The sequence below is a fragment of the Bombus terrestris genome, chromosome 16 (genome assembly GCF_910591885.1).
Source record: "Bombus terrestris chromosome 16, iyBomTerr1.2, whole genome shotgun sequence".
In the NCBI taxonomy this organism is placed as follows: domain Eukaryota; kingdom Metazoa; phylum Arthropoda; class Insecta; order Hymenoptera; family Apidae; genus Bombus; species Bombus terrestris.
This window is the reverse complement of record NC_063284.1, coordinates 4,200,232-4,223,569: the sequence shown is the minus strand read 5'-3', so window position 1 is coordinate 4,223,569 and position 23,338 is coordinate 4,200,232. Positions and strand designations below refer to the sequence as shown.

General features: G+C 36.5%; 4 protein-coding genes across 8 annotated transcripts; 3 read left to right on the top strand and 1 right to left on the bottom strand.

Moving 5' to 3' along the window:
- Window positions 1-2,013: 2,013 nt before the first annotated feature.
- Window positions 2,014-12,386, bottom strand: LOC100644870 (protein AF-10). Of its 2 annotated transcripts, none has more exons than XM_012319587.3 (13): window positions 11,894-12,386; window positions 11,720-11,799; window positions 11,491-11,655; window positions 11,220-11,417; window positions 10,472-11,137; window positions 10,059-10,390; window positions 8,770-9,243; window positions 8,511-8,694; window positions 8,206-8,425; window positions 7,818-7,970; window positions 7,480-7,744; window positions 7,274-7,402; window positions 2,014-7,134 (listed from the first exon to the last, which is right to left on the bottom strand). In XM_012319587.3, exons 1-13 carry the CDS (start codon window positions 12,000-12,002, stop codon window positions 6,984-6,986), a joined length of 3,126 nt encoding a protein of 1,041 aa, XP_012174977.1. In that variant the 5' UTR covers window positions 12,003-12,386; the 3' UTR covers window positions 2,014-6,983. The 2 variants fall into 2 exon arrangements, with proteins under 2 accessions (XP_012174977.1, XP_003403213.1); XM_003403165.4 differs by having other exon boundaries at window positions 8,212-8,425.
- Window positions 12,387-12,987: 601 nt separating this feature from the next.
- On the top strand, window positions 12,988-14,191 carry LOC100644990. The gene has a single exon (XM_003403166.4). It carries the CDS (start codon window positions 13,285-13,287, stop codon window positions 14,005-14,007), a length of 723 nt encoding a protein of 240 aa, XP_003403214.3. The 5' UTR covers window positions 12,988-13,284; the 3' UTR covers window positions 14,008-14,191.
- A 340-nt stretch (window positions 14,192-14,531) lies between these two features.
- On the top strand, window positions 14,532-19,088 carry LOC100645109. 2 transcript variants are annotated; one of them, XM_048413428.1, is made up of 4 exons: window positions 14,532-14,795; window positions 15,980-16,866; window positions 17,602-17,887; window positions 18,000-19,088. In XM_048413428.1, the coding sequence occupies exons 2-4, from the start codon at window positions 16,862-16,864 to the stop codon at window positions 18,489-18,491; spliced, it is 783 nt and encodes a 260-aa protein (XP_048269385.1). In that variant the 5' UTR covers window positions 14,532-14,795; window positions 15,980-16,861; the 3' UTR covers window positions 18,492-19,088. The 2 variants fall into 2 exon arrangements, with proteins under 2 accessions (XP_048269385.1, XP_012174980.1); XM_012319590.3 differs by lacking the exon at window positions 15,980-16,866.
- A 141-nt stretch (window positions 19,089-19,229) lies between these two features.
- Window positions 19,230-21,994, top strand: LOC105666938. Of its 3 annotated transcripts, none has more exons than XR_007226865.1 (5): window positions 19,230-19,522; window positions 19,712-19,992; window positions 20,085-20,183; window positions 20,593-21,073; window positions 21,156-21,994. XR_007226865.1 is itself a non-coding variant. In XM_048413427.1 (4 exons), exons 1-4 carry the CDS (start codon window positions 19,444-19,446, stop codon window positions 20,971-20,973), a joined length of 840 nt encoding a protein of 279 aa, XP_048269384.1. In that variant the 5' UTR covers window positions 19,230-19,443; the 3' UTR covers window positions 20,974-21,110. The 3 variants fall into 3 exon arrangements, 1 of the variants encoding a protein (XP_048269384.1); XR_007226864.1 differs by having other exon boundaries at window positions 20,593-21,090; XM_048413427.1 differs by lacking the exon at window positions 21,156-21,994 and having other exon boundaries at window positions 20,593-21,110.
- Window positions 21,995-23,338: the final 1,344 nt, after the last annotated feature.

Genomic DNA, 23,338 nt, shown 5'->3' with positions numbered 1-23,338 from the left:
CCTGACGAATAGCTGTCCTTTTATCAGTTATAAATCTTATTTACTTTTGTAATCATGGCACAGAAAATACTAAGAAATACTGTTAGTATACGATATACTAGCCAGTCACTTGCTATCAATATATCAAATGCTAAAACAAATTGCATTGAAGTTTCAATGTTTCAAGGAGAATAATTTATCCTTTTAGCTCGAAACATTCGTATCTAACTCCTTAATTTACAACTGCCAGTTTTCTCTTTTCCTCTATCCATACTCTAAAAGAAAGGAGTACAAATTAGTACAGAACAAAGTATGAGTAAACCAAAGAAAATAGGAAAATATATCAAATTCATAGATAGTGGTTTGAATGTAACCTGAGAGCAGAATTAACAATGTTACATCGACAGGCAGGAGGTTGGGGTTCCATTACACATACTGGGGGGTGTTCTGAGCAAAAGAGAGCATCCATCCACCCTTCTGCTCCCCCTCATAGATTCCAGCCCCACAGGCTGAAAATTGGGGCACGCAAATACCTGGGCAGCTGCGTGCTCCAGGGTGTTTTTCGAAGTTCCAGCGAAATCATCGACCCCTGAACAACCCTGTCGGATCATTCTTATCCTTGTAGCTTTCCCTAAATATTCTCCACGCGATTATACAAGTAGACAATGTAACACTTGATTTGATTGTCGTTAGTGGACGATTAGAAACGGTATGAATAACGAACTGGACTGGCTTTTCATGAATTTCTTCTACTTTGTGCTCTGTATTCTTCGACAATTTTCTTCTACTTACTAATTATTTCCCAAATTACATTTGGGTTGGACAAGTGGGATTTAATAAACCAGATTGTGAAAATAAGATTATTTCAGTTCAGCTTAACTGAAATTTAAAAGTGAAGAGATCAGTTTATGTATGAGATGTAGGTACTGTTGGCATGAATGAGCGAATAAGTAACATCTTTAGGAGTGGAACATGTAGACAGATAAGGATCTGAAATCCATAGGTGAAATCCAGCGTGAAAACTCGGGCTCGATGAAATCCTATTACTTTACATTGGACATTGTTCTGCTGTAATGCGAAACTGAAGCTTCCCTCCCCAGAAGATGATCTAAAAATACTGACACGTGAAAAGAGAAGACACGTGCAATATTTTTGCTATATTTTTCCTTTTATGTTCTGTAACATTAATTTCTTGACAACTTTTGCAGAAAAATTGAGAATTAAATTAATGTTATAGTAACGGGCCCATTGGTGAATTTTCACCTCTGTTACAATTATAATTATTTTGTCAGACTTTAATATGATATATATTTCTCTTGGGTGAATTTTTACCCATCGTACAAATTATCTTAAGTTAACTTTAACATTAACATGGAAATTATTCATTTTCATTGATTTATTTGATTTACGTTAAATATATTAAGAGGATCAATTGGTTGTTTCTGGTAAGAGAGTCTTTCAGCTTTATCCATGAAACATAACGTATTCGTACAGTCTCGTATAATATTGATTCGTCGGAGACGAGGTCGCAGGTGAGCCTTCCCACGATCGTTGTCCAGCACTGAGGCAAACGTCAGGGATTTGTCTGGAGATAGCCATCCATGCCTTCATAGACGAGTAAATATACGCCTTTCTCCTTTGTTTCAGAAGAAATCAACAAACTTTCCATCTTACGTTCAAAATTCTCTTCGACAACCGCTTCAAACCAACTAAAAAGTATATTTCAAGGTATATTAGTTCACAAGTGATACTCCTCAGAAAAAATACATTTACTCAAACAAATAAATAAAATCTAATATATATTTTTATATCTGAAAATAATTCTAATCGTCTGTTCTTTGTTAATTTATATTTTTACTAGTATTATTTTGAATGGTAAATGAAGAAATACTAATATTTGAAACTGAACGGAGCAGCTGTAGCTCTCAGAAGGTACCTTCTCCAAATAATTAGACTCCTGTTAAAGGATCCATACAGAAGGAACGGAAGGATCTGGAAACAGAGGAGATGCGTCGATCCAGTGAAACGATGCTGTCGTCGTTTACTCTTCTTTTATTACATGCTTCCGTATGCACAGTTACATTACAAAATCGTATCGCACAGTGATTTACATCCCTGGATTCGGAACCGATCCACGCGACTCCGTGACGACGCTTCTAAATGAATCGTGTGCACCAATGACAAACAAAACTTTCAGTTTTAACTTTTTTAATAGATGAACAAAAAATAGAGAGAGAGAGAGAGAAAGATTTGAGCGTATGATAATACAGCATTGTTGTCAGAAGCGTCGTCTTTAGTCGGGTTAACTCCTTTTGTGAGCTCTCGTCCATCCCTTGCGCCTGAGCAAGGCCTTCAATCCTCTAGATTCGACAGTGTAAAATCTTAGCAGATGTACATATAAAAGTGAAACTTTCTAGGCATCCAATTCGAGGCAGAGAGCCTAGTCTCGTTGGCGATGGTTCTCCTGAATTTAAGCCAGTGGCTCTTCTCACTGTTCGACACAGGTGCTCTTCGCAGTATTACCATACTTTGTCCAATTTAAAATGACAAACTTAAAAAAACATATACATAGCTTTCACATACAGATTATTGAGAATTTATTAGATATAATTGAACATCCGAATACTTACATTTATTTCAAATGTTTCTTTCAAGATACTTCTAACACATTCTGAGAGTTTTAATAATAATAATAACAATAAAACAACGATTCCTTTAGTACTGAAAATCATAGATCTGGAACCAAAGAACATATAAAGATAAAAGTTCTAATAAATTAAAAGCTAAAAATAGAATTCGTTGATTAAGCAGCGCATAAAACAAAGTAATCGAAATAGAGCATTGACAGTGTTAAACTCAGGATGCCCCTAGGAAATGGACAAGATTTCGATGAATCGTTACACTAAACGCGTTAAAAAAACAATCAGCCTTTTCTCACGTTAGAAAATTCAGTTTTTTTTCCCCTGTGTGGAAACACATATGGCATTTCGATCGGTATGCTCCTTCCTTTATATCCTTACACGGGTACAATAATAAACGTACGTAGTAGAGGACAGTTTAAAGGTAGCTAGCCACGGAGCAGCCCCGGATTTTTAGCTGCTCATGTTTGTTTCTCACTTGAAAATATACAAAAGACTACCGGAGGACGCGGCAGCCTTTGAAGTGTCCTCGTGATTACACCCTTTTTTTTTATCTTTTTACATAAAGCTACCGCTTTCTACAAATTGCCAGCTGTCCCAAGAACGTGGCCGTGTTCGACACTTGACCTTTTTACAATATCTAGCACACAGTACGTTTTATATTTAACTTTTTCTTGGGAAAACCAACAAGTGCATCGAGACAGATAAGTGTTTGTCTCCTTTCCATTTTCCAGTTTCTTTTCTCTTTCTCTTCAAGTAGAATTATGTTACAATATGAGTTGCTTGTTTCTGTTCGCTCGTCCAGAGATTGGGAGGGATATCAGCTAACTCTCGTAGAAAAATGAAAACACGCTTCACAAACGGCGCCAAGATTGGTTCACTTGCACACTTATTTTTTTTTTTTCTTTTTTAATTCTTTTTTAACTGTCCAACAGTGACTCTTAGCGAAGAGATCACGAGTATCAAAATGCTACGGATACGATCTGTGCCAATATTTCGGCCAATCAAAGCATTGCTGCCGCCTGGACATTGTGGTTTCATGATTTACAAATGCCTGAATGTTTCCTAACGCCAGTTTCTTGGCAAACAAAAGTCTCGTACGCGGGACCAATGGATCTTGTGTATTCCATTTCCACTGTACTCGAGCAGCCTCCAATTTATCGTTCGAATAAATAGATTTTTGCTCATTTGTTTCTCGCTGATTCGTTTTTTAGAACAATTAATTTGTTCGAGAACATCATCGTGAGCGTAATAAGTTCTTAATATCAACGAATCTAGTGATACATTTAGCCTAAACGCATCAACTCTTGCGCACATAAGTATATACGTACCAAACATTTAAGTTACAATTAAACTACAAGCGAATAGAAAATCCTAATGGACAGAGCCACATTGGGTTTATACAAAATTTATCGGAGAAACATCTTTATCAAAACGTACAATGTTCGTCCAAAAGGTTTCAGTGACTCTGAGCGCAAAAACAATTTTCTTTTTTCTTGTCTATTCTGTATAAATCCAATTGCGGCCCAGAATTAAAGAAGACTTTGGTCAAATTAAAGTAAAATTTTCAAGCGACAAAAATCTCCGACAGTCGATCCACATTGGATTTAGGAACACAATAATTTATTTGTACACGAATAATTGAAAAGTGAACACAAAATTAAACGAGAGCATGGAAATGTCGAAATTAGGGAGCGACGTTATGTTCAATTTACGTTTGTTTCTTTTTATCATCTTCGATCGAGGAAAGGTTTCATCAAGGCGATTCCAGTCCCAAAATCTCGAACAACTTTGTTTTCTAATACGTTGCTCGAGTTTACAGGGAGTTCAATGATTCGATTGCAAAAATTTGGCACGGTCTGCTGTGTGTAAAAATATTATCGTTAACTGCTCTCTGTTTCAACACCACACTTAATACACGCTTTGTTCTCGCCTCTCTCTCACTTTCTCTCCCTCACTCTCGCCCTTCTATCGTACCGTATATTATCTTAAACATACAGCGATACTACATTGAAATATAATAAACGCATAAAATACTCTTCATCGGTATAAACGCATTGTTGTCTTTGACGATCACCCGACGTTTTGGAAACCCTTTAGAACTTTTGACTAAGTCATCAGTCATTAATACTCCTTTTTCCATTTACAACAGAGAACACCATATCCATATCGTACATCTTAAAAAATCCAAATATTAATTTATTTATACATAAAAAGAAATTTCTAAGAAGCTTGAGAAATTATAATTAATTTAATTTTTTAGTATTTTTGGTATTTAAGTACTATGAGGCAACGAAGAATGTAGTATAATAGGCTTGTTTAGGTTCGAAAATGTATGATAACTAGACTGTGAATGTTAGTGCAAATTTATATTTTTATGAATAGGTATAATTAAAAAATTGGAACTTAGGCAGAAGTTTGTTTAATCTAATATAAATATTTTATATATTTTTGCATCTATAAATTTGAATTGCATGAATGCATAAAAATCTTCAGTGATATAGTGTTCTATGCTGCATACAATCGAGGTACACGAAGAAAACTCGACAGAATTTTATTTTAAATCGATTTTCCCTGAGTGATTGCGTGCTATTTTGAACGCTTGGTGTCCTCATGATCTATCACTAAATCGTATTATCAACGCGTTTATCGTACAATTTAAGCCTAAAGGTTCCTCTCGGTTCCCTTTAAAATCACTTGTCTATCTTTCCTCATCGAGAATCGTCTTTCCGCAAAAATAATACTTTCCGATCAAGAACACAACATGGTAACGTTTTACGCTACAAAATCTCATTTCCTATGACAGAACAAAAAACATTAGTATACAAATCCTTACTAGCTAGGCATTAATTAAGAACGAAAAAGAAATTCATGAATCTATATTAACATTAAAACAGATATTCTTTTCAAACGGAAAGACAGATTGTTTCATTACTAGCAATGCTACTATTTTATCAATTCACTTATTAATTTTTTATTTTGGTGAACCGAGAGACAGAAAATTAGTCTCCCCATTATAATCATTTCCTTATTCTCAACGAATCGAATATCATTCATACAAATGCAGCTCTTATACTGAGCAAATATCTTTTCATGAAATTTTTCATAGTTCAATTATTTAACAATGATTTTTTTTTTTTTTTTTTTTTTTTTGATTATGCGTCTCCTATCGACAAAGGTCGACAAAGGTCAATATTCTTGATAGTCTAGTCGAAGTAAACTGTATGCTGCCATTGAGAAAGACAAGGTACAACAAAAAACAATCACAAATGAACTCTTTATGCGAAAACGAAGCGCGTGTGCAACATTCTGTCTAGAAATAACTTTAACCGTTTCCTCAATTTCCATTTAATAGTCGTAGTTCGATCATCCGCTCTGAAGAAACCATTAAAAACCATCATACTATAAAGAATTATAACTATTCGATCCGTTTCACGGCCATTTTCATTGATGGAAGGCAGTGCTCGAGTTACATATATCTAAGTATATAATTTTACATGTATAAGATTAGAATTTACATCGGTTCCAGCCGTGAGACGGATCAATTGCGAGACATTTACAAATTTAATATTAAAGATGTAGTCATCTTTGCGAAGCGTCAACAGTGGTGCGCTAAAGAGAACCCGAATTTTCGTTTGTAAGATGGCGAAAATGAGATGTCTTCGTAGAAGATGGGTGACTTTGCCGTACCACTAGACTCATACGCAATTTTCCTTTTTTTCCCTTTTTTATATAAAATGTACACCTACATCGTATTATTATTGCTATTCGTCGCGATAGATTAACTTATAGTCTAAAATTTGTACATCTGCGGATTTACTGTTTCATCATACGATATCGATGACAATGATGAATGATGATGATGATGTAAAGATTGTCTCAGACGTGCTCGATGACGTGCAATCAAAGGAAAAAACACAAAGAAAAAACGTGTCTCTACTTTTAGATTGCTCTTTGTTCGAATTTGCAAGGCCTCTGTTATCGCGTTTGTATGTGAAGCTAACATAACGTTTGAACTGGCAAGACTGCTCTCGAAAATTCGCCAAGAAATGATAGAAACATACATAACACGTGTATTCGCACGCAATAAAATCGCGAATTACAAGTATCGATAAATGCAAATATTTTCTTCCCGCTGTGTAGAAGAAACTTTCCTTAGTTAGTATGTATTAATCTATCGAATTGATCACACTTTATCGAGCAGAGACCAGTCAGAGATCGAACTAATCAGCAAAGAAGCACGAGAAGGACAAACGACTTCCCTGTGTTCGTGTTTTAAGGATGGTAGCACGTTTCGGTCGGCGATGACACGTCATCACGCCTGCTATCAGACGCAGCATATTCTTCCTTATTTTCCATCTATCTTCAGCTGGGTTTTCCAGGTGGTCCATGGCTGGGTGGAGAAGGTCCATGTGAATGAAGATTATGAACATTACCTACTTGATTACTTGCCAAACTGGACATCGTGGGTTGGTACATTGAAGGTATGTAATTGTTCGACGACTGTGGCACTGACCTGAAACATATCAAAACTCCACCTACTTTCCACGGAAATACGTTTAGCTATACGAAATTATACTCAGTAATGCGGTTTCCAATGCCACATTTTAACTAAAATATTGCAAGCCAAAGAAAATAAAAGTGTCGAGTTTTACCTTGGTACCCCGCGTAAAGGATCTGGTGTAACGGACGAATTCCTGACCACACCAGGATTACTAGTCGGCGCAGGGGAGACTATATTACTAGGCTGTCCTTGGTGGTACGCGTTTCCGGCCGGACTGTGTCTGTTCACATTAATTAGGAAAAAATAAATTCTGCAGTATCAGTACACGTGATACTGAATACAGGACAAATATGTTACCTGATCGTTGGACTTGGTTGGGGTGCGACTAATGACGTCCTGTGTTGATACTGTGGAAGTGAAGCTGCAGCTGGAGGTGACGGATCCGGAGGCAGTCCATTTTCTAGCGTCGTAGAATGATTACTGGAGCTCGAGTGTGGCATGTACGTGTTGTTCACTCGTGTTTCCCTGCTCACCCTCGGAACAGGGGCCGCAGCTCCTGGTGGGACTTCGGGATGTGGAACATTAGGGTGCGATGGGTTGACTGTTGGGTGTATGTTATTCACTATAATTTAAGACGATTAAATTTTCAAATGATTATTCCAAATATTAGATAAGGAAAAATTCGAATAAATTACCTGGGTGAGCACTAGGCTGGGACGTCAGAGGGATTGCGAGTCTAGCGTTCACAGCCAATAAATGATCTCTCCTTTGCAGAAGACTATTTACATGTTCTTCTAACCTAAGGTTCTCTGCTCTCAATTGGTGAAGACACGAAAGTAATGAAGCGACTGTGGAAAGAATTCCAGGTTTCAAGAAACGTTTTATTTAATCCATTTAAGTGTTAGTAGATCAAACGAGCTAGGAAGCAACATATTTTGCATTTTGGTTAAATATTTTTGGTATACAAATTCATCATTGCAAAAAAATATACAGTAAAAAGATGGTTCATGCATTTCCTTTTAGTTAAAAATCCCCAATTTTACCAAACCCATGCGATTGAAAGCATATTTTTCCTTGCCGTACACTCACTGTCAAAGTGTTGGGCTTGCTCCATCAGAAACTGGCTTCCTTGCTCCCATTGTCTCTCTAACAGTTGGTCAAGCGTTTGGGGTATTGCTCCACTGCCCAAAGAACCGGTGTTGGTTGTATTAGCGTTAATGTTGACGTTGCTGTTGGTATTGTTAGTGGCATTAAAAACCGAAGAAAATGATGTAGGCTGTGCACCTGTTTGATTGGACCGTATCTGTAAAATAATATATTAGGATAAGGACACAAAATCTCAAAATAGAAATTTTCTCCTTGTTTTATTTTATTTCGAAGATACCTACAGATGCAATCACTCGACTATGTAGCTGTGGGCCAACTAAATTCGTTGTAGGATTACTAGCTTCCGTAAAAATAGAATGTGCTTCAAGTTCCTGGGTAAGAGTATCAGACATTTTTTGTGCCATTGTGGAAGTTGGGTTCAACTGATTTCCTAGCATATGTGGTGCACTAACTCCATTCTGGAATCTAATAGATATTACAAATTGGCATATGTACAGTAATATAAAACATTTTATTATAGCAATCATCTTTATTTCTTACAATTTTATATCCTTTTCTTCTTTTGGGTTTGTAAGAGTCGGAGTACTGGATGCAGAAGGCGTTGGCGTTATAGAAGCAGCACTGATGTTTTTCCGTTTCTTCCTTCCAGGTCCACTACTGCTCATACTCTCAGAGCCAGGACTGCTGGGTGGGGATTCTTTGACAGTAGGTCCCATGTTGTTTACAGATCCAGAACTAATGTTACTAAAATGACCACCGCTCAATGTTGGTCCTTGAATAATTGATGGTACGGGTGCCACAGTTACAGCAGGTGGAGGAGTTTGATGATTACTTCTTCCTCCTCGTTTAGACGTTGTTACCACTGCACTGCTAGATACTGATGTTACCACGGAAGAAACTGGCTGAGACTGCTGTTGTTGCGTCTGAGACTGTACTTGTGGCAGTGCTGGTTGACTATTCGATGATCCACGTTTCGGTTTTCGAGGCTTTTCTTGCTTATCTGACGATTGAGAACTGAGAAAGCAATGAAATGAATATTTATTCAGTAGTATTGAATAACTGTATTTTTGTGCGGCCTTGAAACTAAGAATACTCGAAAAGTTCTGGAAAATTGATTTGTTATATAAAATTCAAAACAAACGGACCGTTCCGCACTGCCATTTACATCACGTTACTCCTTTCCTTCGTTCGTTGCCCTTGAGGCCCCTTGAGGTAGAAAAAACAAACATAACCTCAAAGTATCCTTAAAGCTACAGACGAATCAGAGGACGTCAATAAAATCACAGTCATTCACAACAATTTCTGTCAGAATCCGATTACGATTTACATCACACAAAAGCGAAATAAAAAATTCTCTTGAATTCATTTTTGCATTCGTACAACTCGTAACTCGTCGTCGCGAACACCTTCCAATCGCCACGATGTTTTCCGGAGATTTTACATAACGCAGTCGCATCCTTGATGAAACGATATTTTTCACAGTACCATAAATCCATATGTAACAAGATTTTTTCTACCTGAATGTTTTTTATGAAACGCAAGAAGAGGTTAAAAACAAAGAGGCTTGTTTATCCAGCTAGTCAGCCATTTTGATAGCTCCTGTTTTGGCGCGCATTTCAAATTACCCGCAACACTCACGATTTTTCTTAATTTTAACTTTTCTTTTTATATTACAAGTACATACAAGTATGTTACAAATATAATTATATTATATAATATTAATATTAGTTAAAAGGTTTCAAATGATAATAATAATTATTAACGTTATTAATAAATGGACATTTTACATAGGAAAAAATACCAGTATCAAAATTTAAATGTAAACTTACCGGGACCTCTTAATAGGTGCTTCTTCAGATATAAATCTTTCAGAATTCGACATAGCACTCGTCCTCGGTTCCGTAGTAGCTGCGGTAGTTATGATACTCTGTTGCAATTGTTGGTATAACGTTGGAGCACTTGTCACCACACTCTGTACCGTATTGGACAACGAAGTCGCGGTCAGTGGGACAGATACTACTATACTATTTGATGTGGTTGTCGGTGATTGAGTAACAACCGATGATTGGGATTGCGTTACTGCCATTATCACAGGTGTGGTGGTCACTTCAGTGGTGATTGGAGTACTTGATGATGTCTGAATGGGGCTCTCCACCTTTAACTTAACAAAAAAATTTCAAATTATGAAATATATCGAAACACAAAGTTTGTAATGAAAATTATCGTACGAATTCTTATTTACTTTTTTCGACTTTTCCGGTTCAGTGTTCGTACTCAAACTTGTCGCTTCCGTTATGGTTGTCTGCACGTTATTGCACGATACAGCTTGCTGTACAACTGAACTCACAGCAACCACAACCGAACCGCTGGCTTCGGAACTGACTGATTGATTTGAATTTTCATTCCCTATTACCGTCGGCGTTCGCGCCCCTGTCTTTCTCTTTTTACTGTGGCTCGAAGTTTTGTTCGATGACGAGGAATTCGATTTCGTTTGTCCACTATTTTTGTGACCGGAGCTCGAGTTCGATCCGGATTTAATGGTAGCGGCGGCCACCGCGGCTGTGGTGGATGCGGTGCCGTCATGTCCGAACACACTCTCCGATTGGGTGACGATCGTCTCTACGAAGTTGGAAGTGGTGAATTTACTGGAATTTGTGGTGTTGTCTTTGGGTGTATTACGGCCGCTACTGCTTTTGTCGTCAGCAACGCCATTTATTTCTAGACTTGGACTAGTATTCGATTTGTTTTTAGAATTTGTAGCTGATTTGGAACTTGAACTCTTTCGTTTACCACTTGACGAAGATTTTATCGGAGTCTCCGCTTCCTTTTCAGGAGACGAGTCTGACGAACCATTATCAGCGGGTATTGGCTTATAAGGTGGTATTGTTTTTACATTACCACCTTTTTTCTGTAAGTGAAACGATCAAATTGTTACTACTCGATCGATTCGATTTCGTCGAGATTTTGGTTTTAAACAGTATGACACACACCAATTTCGAGTAATGATGTTGACAATATCCACAGTATTTAACATTATCTAGATAATTGCCAGCTTCTTCACAGAGCAAGCCAAGAGCCTGAGCACAAGTAACATGAAATTGCTGCCTGCAGCCAGTCTTGTTGCACTGCATACAGGCTCCCACATTTGCTCTACTACCCCTTCCTTGTTCTTCACAAATGTAACATGACTGTAACAACCACATTACATACTTTATATTAAATAATCATTAATAAGTCTATCTTAATTTGGGATGTCTTTACCTTACTGAATCTTTCAGATGGTATCAATTGCAAAATAATTGGTTCCATTGTTGTCACGTTACCAAACCTAACTTCAGGTATATAAAGCGCACAAACCACATGTGCCCATCCAGCTTGATCGGTTCTCTTAAGAGCACCATCTCTGCTTGGACATAATTCGCAGCGCTGCAAAACAATTTGACACCCAAGTAAACAATGTACTTTTCAGGGCAATAATTATGAAACTTACTACACGGGCACTACGTTCCTGCGACTCACACTTCCTGCAGTACCATGGTCCCGTAGGTACCGTAACGATACCATAACAAGCTATAATAACATTAGGATGTAACATTACAATGCTATACCCTCAATTCTAGGCATACAATTCTACGTAGAAGAAGAATCAACGTAACAAACAAACCTTGGTGTACAGCAACTGTACAACCTTGGCCATCACAATACACCAGTGGATTTTCAGTCCAACCCCTCTCGTCAGAACACACGCAGCACCCTCCAAGCATCTCCTTCATGCTGTGTTCCAAGCAATTCGGAAGACGAGACTAGCATGAGGAGCTAGGCGAGCCGTAAGCGGAGATGTAACGCGAGGTAACCTCGCTTTCGCAATTGCATCCTGGCAACGTGCGATTCTCAACTCGTTTCTTCTTTGACTATTCTGTTCGATGCTTGTGGACACGCGTGACGCATTCAACGGTGAATCGTGGCTTGGAATGCGCGACCCCACGTTGCCCGTTGCCCGCACGATTCCACACCGTGGGAACACGAAGCACCGAGACCGAGGCGCTTTCAAAGTACCGTGCACCGGCTGTTCTTTAAAGAAATACCGTCTCGAAACGTGCTCAAACGGTTTGTTATTTACAACGGCGCTCTATTTGTTTCGCTGGTCGACCATCTTATTTTGTTGTTGCGCCTTGCGTGCGCACGCGCATCCGCGCGCTCTACCGCGAAAATGTTAGAGCGTGTTCAAAAATCGGCCGACGTTTACTTTCTTTATAGTAGTTTCTTTCCGTCCATGTTTCTTTCATAACAGTTATCAGACTGGATTTTTACGTATTTATGGGAAGTTTGAAGCTGTAAAAATGTACACAATACATGTAATATGTAAATATATATAAAATATACAACTACAGTGTTTATCATATTTGGTAAATGGAACAAATTTTTATTTATATACACCTCCTTTACTTATATCCATAAGAATATAAAAATATATAAATTCAATTTACTATTATTCGCTATTTATAAAATTTTCTTCTTCCTTTTCCATTGAAATATCAATTCAAAATTTTCGATTTATAAAGATTAAATTATCTCTTTTTTTATTTACCTATAGATTCTTACATGCTTTCAAATTGATGCTATTAATATTTCTTTGTCAGAATTTTAAAGAATATAAAAGATTCGTTTGTGAAGGCTAGTTTAGAGATGAGAATGAATCACGTGCTCTATCAATAAATATGATATGATTCGAATTCCAATATCGACCAATCAAAACCCTAGTTTACGATTCTATTTATGTGTAACACCTTCCAACAATTTACATTTAAGTAGAGTGAGTCCATTGCACGACTAATTGTGATGTAACAAGAAACATCGATTTATAACATATTTCTGTTACCAATATAAACAAAAAGTTACATAATATAGAACTATCATTTAAGGTATACATAAATAAAAGATAATAGAATAAACAGTAACTCTGCTTCAGGTGAAAGAGTGATTTAATGAATGAAATAAAAATACGATGGTAAAATAGATTCCTAACTTACTGATATCGTTATTTTTAAAATATTGATGCATAGAAAAATGGAATCAAATAACGATCAATATACTTTCGAATGGGCGAATGATACTCACTTATCGGAGATTTTATCTTCCTTACATGAAAATTTCGATAAGGAAGAGACCATGTTGAAAAGTTTGAGAGATAATAATTCGTTAACAATAGAGGACGAAGAATCGATGAGGATCGATCACGAGCGACTGATACGGGCAATTTTCGCTTTTTCACCTTGCATTATAGCGATAGGAAAATCATCGAAAAAAATCATCGGAGTAAACCTGATGATAGTTAGTAAGAATTCGAAGTCCGATGATGGTGCTGATGGCGTTTCCGCTGCCTTCAGCAACAATCCTCCTAAAAATGAATTAATGAAACAATATTTCAACTATTTATCCGAGATCAGTGAAACGGCTGATTTATATGGAAAGTTTCCAAACTCCAAGGCAGCCGTAGAATTTTATGCGGTCGCTGTGGATAGAAATTATCGTAGACAAGGACTTTCAAGGTCACTAATGGCTGCAGGAATTTCTTTCGCGAAAAATACTGTGAAAGACGTCGGATTTATATTTGGTGTGTATACGTCTCTGTATTCGAAAAAATCGGCAGAAAGACTTGGATTGAAAAGCGTTATGGACGTAGATCTTTTACACTACAAAGATAATGATGGGCGACCTATTTTTCAAGACACTCCGCCGCATAATGTTATTTCTGTTATGGTCTTGCAACTTATTTAAAATTTTCCGGATGGCACGTGTCGTACAAAAAAGTGTACAAATGTATGCTAAAAAGTATATGAGCTAAAATTGAGTATTCTGTATCTTTCAGTTCTCATACGCCACTTAATTGCATAATAATTACTGTTTCTAAAAATGTATTATTAACAAAAATAATTATTAATAAATATTACTTTGAGACAAATTATTCAGCAGTTTTATATTAAATATTAAATTAATTTAATTTCATATTAAATAATTTATCTATAATCATTGTTTATTATATATTAATTACTCGTATCATTGACTTAATTAGTACTTATTATCTACACTCTCTACTATCGTTTCAATACATTTGCCATCATCACTATAATTAATTACCAACTGTAAAACGTGTGAAAGACATTTCTGATTTATATTCATGTATCTTTACATGTTTGCTCAAGCGACCGATCAAACGCTAGCGCTAGAAACTGGACAGCTTGGTCTATTGCAACTTTCTTGTTTGACAGCCTGGATGACTGCGATCCAATCGAACAATTCTTCTTCCTGAGAACATTCGTCATTTGATATTGCTATAGAATGCGATAACGTCAGCTACATAACCATATGATATCTTGTTCTGGGAAGTACCAAGACTGCACTGAAAGTCCCGCGAATCAAATTGACTATTTTACGTGTTACACTACAGTTATATCTTAGCTCTGCTTTACCAATTGCAATTCGCTAAAGTTGCCCTACAGGAGCGCAATCGAAATTTTGCAACGCAATATATCTACAAACACATACAAAGAGAATTATACATTATTGTAAGTAATTTCAAATTCCTTTTACAAAATTTTTTAATAATAAAAATTGAAATAGTTGTTAGTGACAATTCAAAGAAACGTGCCTCATAATTTATCTATTAATGAAGTATCTAGGTTGTCATCGATGGAAGTTTCCGGTAGTCGGTTTTGAACTTCTCGCTTCTTCACAACATAGTTTTTTATGTCTTCGGTGATAAATTTTGTAACAGTGTATTTCTGAAATGTCACAGACATTAGACACGGTATTTTAATATCTGCTATATTTTTCATTATTGTTTGAATTTTGTTAAATTATTAACAAATACGAAATGACTAATATTATCATCATAAAATAAAGTTTATTTTTTCAAAATTTTCCAACGATATAATAAAAGGACGACGCACCCTCTCGTGTTAAGAAGTAATATTCTTGCTCGTACAATTTCATCATTCGGAGATTTCAAACTTAGAAATCCGTTAGCAGTGTTGCAACAACATTGTTTTACTCTGGATCGCTTCAATTATCATCTACGGGATTGCCAATTAATATTATCAATCGTGAAATCACTGATACGTTTCCACATCGGTACATTTACAAATCCATCTACTATAATCTATCTGCATCCACGCTATCCGCCAATTTTGGAAAACTTCAAAATCAAAACGAACGAAAATTCTTTACTAATTGGGAATACTTCTGAAAAAAGCAGGTACAAATTAATGGTACAAGTATTCTACACAAATGACCTTGTTTGTTTCAAATGACAGATCTGCTGATCTTCGAACAATTTGGAAATCGTGTTTTCCAGACTATCTAAGATAGCTATATCTTGTGTGGTACTGTCCGCTTAAAATTTGGACGGCTACAGCTTTGGGACTGACAAGGAACGCTACTCGATTGACAACAGAATCATACAGACTTTTCGACACGATTCGAAAGGATAGACCATGAAGCTCGCAAAAATATTTTTAGAAATGATATTGACAATTGGTTTAGGACTTGATCCTACTTTTGTTTATTGTATCTTTCTGCAATAAATCAGAAGAAAGTAAACAAGAGTTTATCTCGTACGGTAACAGCGTACACGATGTGTCACGTTCCGACGGAACATATCCTTTGACGAAGAGAGCCTCTCTATATTATAATATTAATATTTATTATATTTATAGTTGCTATATAATGATATTAAAAAATATTTCCATAGACACAGTCGCTAAAATCGCCATCCGAAGCATGCTGGACCTTCTTCGCAAAAATAAATCTAGCTCCTACCAACCAATTATCGGTAGCATCTCTAAAACATTCTTCCTCCTTCGAACCGTGTCAAGAAATTTACCAAAATTCCATCATCAATCGAATGGCTTGCCAGTGGAAAATCTTGAACGACGAAGAATTTCAAGTTTATGGCCACTGGTGGAGGGTAATGAACAATCCTCAATGAAGATTTGGCTCATTGACTAATTAAATTAGCTTTACACACGGTTAACGACCTCTGATGGCCTGTGGATCGACTAAATTTATCTCTGCGGCACTTTCATCAGCTCCCCCTCCCTCTACCCATCCACAACAAGTTGACACATGACCTTGTATGCAGCTATATGGTTCCACTGACTCGCATATATCGCGTTTCTCAAACGGATATCGCATTGTTGTCGAGTATAATGGGTTCATTCGACTCCAAAGAATTCCTCGCTATCCGTTCGCCTCATAATAAATCGTAAATGTTATTCGTCGTAATGGCAGATGCACTTGCTTTCCAGTTGATAGAATTGTTTGAAAAATTAAAGTTTCCTTATCGGGCCGGAATTGTGTGTTTGTTTTCGACCTCGTTCGGCCGATTTGGTCAGTTATTTTAAGAGATATGAAGATAAAGAGAGCTGATGGAAAAATTGGAGAAATTCTAGCGCACGTGAAATGTAATAACATTGTTGGTGTGTCTTTTAAAACATGGTACATAGGTGCCGTTTTATCCATCAACCGATAGCTTAGTAATCGACAGCGTTAGGTCGCCTTGTATTCTCATGGAAGTGGCTGATCATGGCCAGTGTAGCGTGATCCAGCATTGTCTGCACATCTGTCAGTCAAAATGAGGTGAGAAAGAATAAAATTAAACTGTAACTCGTTATTGAGAGTTATTAACGCGATTCGGTAGCTTTCCGGCAGATCACAGATAGTGAATCGAGTAATCTGCGTCGATAGTTATGATCCTAATTTTTTAACCAGTTAGCTTTTTTCGACGAGTATACTCGTCGGGAGGGAATGACAATATTTTGCGTTATGACGAGCTCTGTCAGTAATAGAATTCAAAAATAAAATAGTCATTTCGTTTCAACTTAATTCTATATTATAGCAGCCACACAAACTCTGTATTTGACGAGTATACTCGTCATCGCTTACATTTTGCGACACACTTTAAGTACACACTTTCCAAAGTTCTCAAAGAGGTCGCAACAACTAACTGGCTCATATTAGTTGCACTGATTGGTTACAGTACTCGTTATAATATTAGTTAGATGAAACAAATTTGTCTAAGTTCAACATTTTTCCATAAATATCCGTTAACGTCTACTAATGACGTTCAGAGAACATTTTGTTTTCTTTTTATGATTTACATAATATAAGAAGAAAATTTTTATTTATAGGTACTATATCGTATAGAAAGATGGAAAGAAAATTTTTCAGGACGCAATTGAGATAGGCAAACGTTTCCTTATTTATAAGTTCGTCAGTGTGTCCCATCTCACGCACTTCCCTTGTCATCTTTTCTAATGTAAATATAGAATAAATGTTGCATTAGTTATTTCAAATAATTGCATTTGCGTTTAGGAAGCGAAACGGAATGCCACCGTACCGAGTCTGGGGTTCCACGGAGGACAGGACCATTGACTTCGAGTCCTTGACGAACGAAACTCTGGAAGGAGCTCTGGATGTCATGAGAAAGAGCTTCTTTGTCTACGAGAGCGTATCCAGAGGTGTAGACCTACTCTCAGAACCTGGTGCATCAGAGGAACTCGAGAAACTTTGCCTGGATGCTGCCAAGGATGGCGTCAGTGTAGTGGCTGTGGACATATACAGTGGAGAAGTTATTGGAGTAGCTTTTAACAAGCTGCAGGTAAATAAAAAGGATGAAAAAGCTAAACAATACTACTGGATATGAGTTTGTACAAATATCTACGATCTAATTACCGTACAACCATTAAAAAGACACTGCCTCTATTGTTCAGGTCCTTAACAGTTCATCAGACAAGAGCGCTTTCGAGATATTCAGTGAAAACTGCAAGTACAAGTCGTCGAAAGCTCTAGTGGACTTCATGATCGACATAGATGCTAAGATGAATTTATTCAAGCACTATAACACCGACTGTATTTTTGAAATAATGTTCTTGGCTACCTTGCCGAATAATCAGAAGCGTAGGATAGGGGAACTACTGGTATCTACATCCATAGAAGTTGCAAAGGAGTTGAAAAAGGGAAAGGCTGTGAAGACACCAGTCACGATAAATGGCGACAATACGATACAGAATCTGGAAGCAGTGCCTAACCTAGTGTCTGCGATCATGACATCAAACTATTCACAAAAGATTTCAGCAAAGTGTGGATTCGAGAGTCTGGTGTCAACCAATTACAAAGAGTTCCAGTTTAATGGAAAATCTTTCAACGAGAGGATAGGGAACGAACACTTGAACTGTCTCCTAGTGGCTAAAAGATTATTTTAGACTGAATGTAACTAGTTAAGACACTAATTTATTATTGGACTGTGGATTTCTATGAATTTGTGGTAGATCGAAAGATGCGAGGATGTATATAATGTGCAAGAATATATAATATAATAATATGTTAATATTGCTATAATGTTAGACGATACAAATCTCTGTGTAAATTCTATTCTTTTTTTTTTTTATAAAAAATATGAATTTATATGAATATCCATAATCTACTTATTAAGAAGGAATTTGATACTGATAGGTTTATCTTTAGAGATACAATAGAAAATACATATTTTCTTGCATAAAATTGTACAATACGAAGAAAATTGGCTTAATGTCTATACATACTTCCACGACCTTGCGTTATTAAGTTAATCTGATTGTTGTAATCGAGTTTAGAGTGCTTGCACGCGATAAGGTAGCACATGTATAGTGTGTCAGCAGATAATTTACTAATCAGTGAAGAGTACTAGTTAAAAATATTCTGTTATACTAGTTATAAATATACTGTTATGTCTTATTCCGTCAAAACATACAGGAGAAACAAGTATTATTTAAGTATTATTATGTCAAGGGGTTTTTTGCAATAAACAAATTGTTATTTAACGGTCCGTCTTTTGAATCGTTCTTTTATCTATCACGTCAAAGTACTCGACATGATAATCTTTATTTATTTACGTGTTCTAAATGATGCAAGCAGTTCAAAGTACTCGCTTTGAAAAACAATAGTGCGTCGATTATAGTTCAACAACTTGTACGCAAATAATATGAGCGTTTCCCCGATATGCATTAATTGGACGCTGAAAGCTGAAGCGGAGGCTGCTTATCAAGACACCAGAGCTGTGCCAACAAAGGCCTTAATAGATAGAGTGTAGGTCGCTTGGAAGAATCTACTCGAATTTAGCTTCATTCTGTTGTCGCACATGCAGCGGAGAACATCATTTTCCTCAAATATTGGTCTATGACTGAGTTATCGCTGCCAGTCGTCTCAGCACGTGTTGCTTCCTATCTGTTTCTTTATCAGCCTGTCAAAACAACAGGTAACAGATAAAAACGCCTTTCATCTTGAATAAAATTGATAAAACAATTAGTCGAACGTTAAATCACAGAAATTTATATGAAAATCTATATTATTTATATTTATTATAATTGTTAATCGAGCAGCTTCCTCGAAGAAAGGATTCATAAGACAAAATGGTGAATGGATTAAGTCCTGTTGGAAATTTTAGTTCCAGTTTCACCATTTCGCTTCTCAGCCATGTCTCTGGAGTCTGATGATGAACTGAACTACAAACTACTCACCAGAGACAAAGTAGAGGGTGCTTTGGCTATACAGGCTCAGACCATGAAACAGGAAAATCTGGCAATAGGTTTGGGGATGTTCGAAGAAGATGGAGCTCCAGAAGAGATGTTGTTAGTCTTCAAGGAAGTCATCAAAGACGGTACAACGTTGATAGCTGTTGACAAGAAGACGAATGAATTAGCAGCCGTGGCGTTCAACAAGCTTCACGCAAGTTTTCATTCATTTCCATAGTAGCTAGCCAGTTTTTCCTCTAACTTTCTCTAAGTGATTTTCACCGAACGTTTTCTATCACTTTGAAGGCTAGACCCAAAGAAGGAGTAAAGGATGAGCTAGAGGTGTTCATAGAGGAGAACCTGAGGCACCAGACGTGCAGGCAGCTTATCAAGCTTCTCGATGACGTAAGTGTCTCTTGATGATTGGCTAAATTGCCTCGTTTAGATCAAGTATCATCTTCAATTTGTTCGGTAATTGCTTTGCTACCATCACAGGCTTTATTTAGAGACTCGGAAGATCTAGACGTATTTTTGAACTCGATTAAGACGTTTCTTGTGCCTGCAACAATACTAGTTTATCTTCGGAGCTGAAGCTATGAATTTCAGACCACGCGCTAGTTCGCTTCTTCGCACCAATCAATGAGATCAATAATGAATCGAAGCAAATTCGTGAACTTGGCCTGTCTTGGAATTCATTACTTCAATTACAGTGTCATCAGTAGCAACCAAAGCGTTATTAGAACAGTCTTTTCTTAAATTTTCATAAACAAACCAACTAAAAGATTAATTGTGCTGCTTCTTGGTCCAAGAACAGACTCAGTGCAGCGTAGATATTTTTGAGAGGAACAATGCAAATGGGGCGTTGGAGCTGTTTTATCTTGGCACCAATCCACGTTACCAAGGCCGAGGGATCGGTCGCCAAATGGTCGAAAAGTGTATCGAGTTCGGTCGAGGACTGTTGAACGGTACAATGAAGAGAACATCGATCGACGGTGACGTTCTGGAGCAGCACGTGCTCCCAGAGATAATTTTCGGTGTATTTGCCTCCAACTACAGCCAACGAATCGCAGACAAATTGGGTTTCGAGGTTCTACATGAGTTTCGATACGAAGATCACAGCTTTGCTGGCAGAAAAATGTCCGAGAGGATAGGAGACGTTCATAGAACGGCCAGGTTGCAGGTTTTGAAACTTTAAACAGAACTAAGACGCGCGAGAGATAGGTTCTGTAGTGAGTTCTTTGATGTTATGCTGTTGTGAAAGTTAAAAGTTTATAAAGACTGTAACATTTGAAATGATTAATAAATGATACTAGTATGTACCATTTAATGAAATATTTTTGTTAATCAAGAAATATTATCAGTATTTTTTGTTTGTAGAACCTTTCGAGATATGAATATAACATTCCAAGAAAAATAAAGGAAGAAAGAATCCAAATGGTAGTTCAGTTTGTCTTGCTGTGCCATGGGTCTTATCAGACACATTCTATTGTCAGATATTAAGTAACAATTAAATAATTAAAACTCTTTGATAGAATAATGTTCGAATTTACATTCAGATTCGTTCTCAATCTCAAACTAAAATTCAAATTCAAATTCAAATTTCAATTCGAATTTAGTAATTGAATAAATATCGATACCAGTTTTAGCTAGTCATTTTTAAAAGACGCATTTCACCATCTAGTGAGAGGATTTCAGAGGAAAAAAGAAAGCAGTGATGGGCAGAATCAGTACGAGGGCACTCGAGATGAATATCAAGCCCGACAGTGAAGAGATTCTACGTTATCCCACGAGTGTCTCGTGGCTGCTACATAATTAACTTCGTTAGTCGGTGGCTGCTTTTCAGTAACTTAATTGATCTTGTTATTCAAACGAGTGAACGACGAGTGGTCGAGTGACGAGAAGATGAGCTTTATACGACGACCTTTTTTTTTTTTACCTTTTTTATATAAGTATATATATGTATGTATTAACACATTTACAATCCGGTACATAATTGTTAAATATAGTGAATATATTGAGCGTAATTATGAATCCAAACATCGACCACGGGAATACGCTTATTTTCCTTTCTTTTTTATCAAATTGCTTTCTTACAAAATCCCCTCTTTTAAATACTACATACGTACTGTTATGGGAGATGATTTCGAGGAGAAATGCAATGCGTTACATGAAAAAATTGTAACGGAATTTCTCAAATAAAATATTTTACAAATATACTTCAGAATTTCGTAATATCTTTTTTATATTAATTTCGTCGCATCCCATCGCCGAAATTTTCGATTCCACTTATTTAAAAATTTCAACTTCGCGTCCGCCAAAAAATTCTACAACTTAATTACACACAATTAATGAAATATTTTTCATACTTTGATAAATCTAAGTTTATTATGTTCCAATACCAACGAACATCAAAGCTTTTGCTAGGAAAAATCCTAATAAAGAAAATCACAGAAGTAAACGATTGAAAAATTGTCCAAGTGCGGAATTAATTTGGCGGACCGGAAGTCGAGGATTCTACTGTATACGAGCTACGGTTGGAAATGTCATAGTTAACGTTATATTCACGGGGAAGACACCCAGTATAAATATATATGTATATGTATATATATTATGTGTGTATATATACGGCACTGCTGATCGCTGGTAAATAGTATTTTTTTTGTTAAGTTTCGTAAAGCGTCTATCTGAAAGAGATGCGAAATACGCGTTTATCGTTTCGCATTGCTTAGCATGTCGCGCGCTAATTTACCATTGTAATCAGTATTCGAACGCACTACGGTCCTTTTATAAAAATATTCAACCACAAGCAACCAGATAAATGTAACAATATTTCTCCATTCAAGTTTGCATCAGATGCAATCTGCTTTTTTTTATTTTTGTGCAACAGAAATTTGGATCTCTTTCGATTGTTATCTAGTTAGTTATTTTGTTTGTTTTGTTTAACACATTCGCTGTTATCAAAAATACTTCATCAGAAGTGTGTTTACTTGAAACAATTCAATTCTAAAAGATATATTAAACAATAAACACGTTCATACTTTCTTCAACTTCTTAGATCATTTGATGAAAGATACGAAATATAATAGTATGATTCAATATTGCACACTACAACAACTAATAACTTAATAACTAATTGAGGTATAAACCGAGCGAATATATTATTAATAACAATATAAAAAGATACAAATATTGAAAAAGAAATTGATTCTGCATCGACGCATCGTATGCATCAATAGCAGCGAATGTGTCTACGATAGGTCAACCCTCCCAGGTCGTGAGCGTTCGATAAAAAAATAAATCACTATCAGAAAGCCAGCGATTAGATATCCTGTACGCAGAATACAGTTTCATTCTTTTTAACATTTGGCGATAACAACCAACGCAATTGAACAGCGTCTTATGCATCAGATAATTAGGGAAAAGCCCTGGAAGGGTTGACTAGTTGATTCACAATGAAAACACTCATCGCGATTGAGCCACATGAGAAAATGATTCGCTAAAAAATAAATTATTAAAAATCAACAGTTTGCTATTTTTTTTCTTCTTTACTTCTTTTTTTT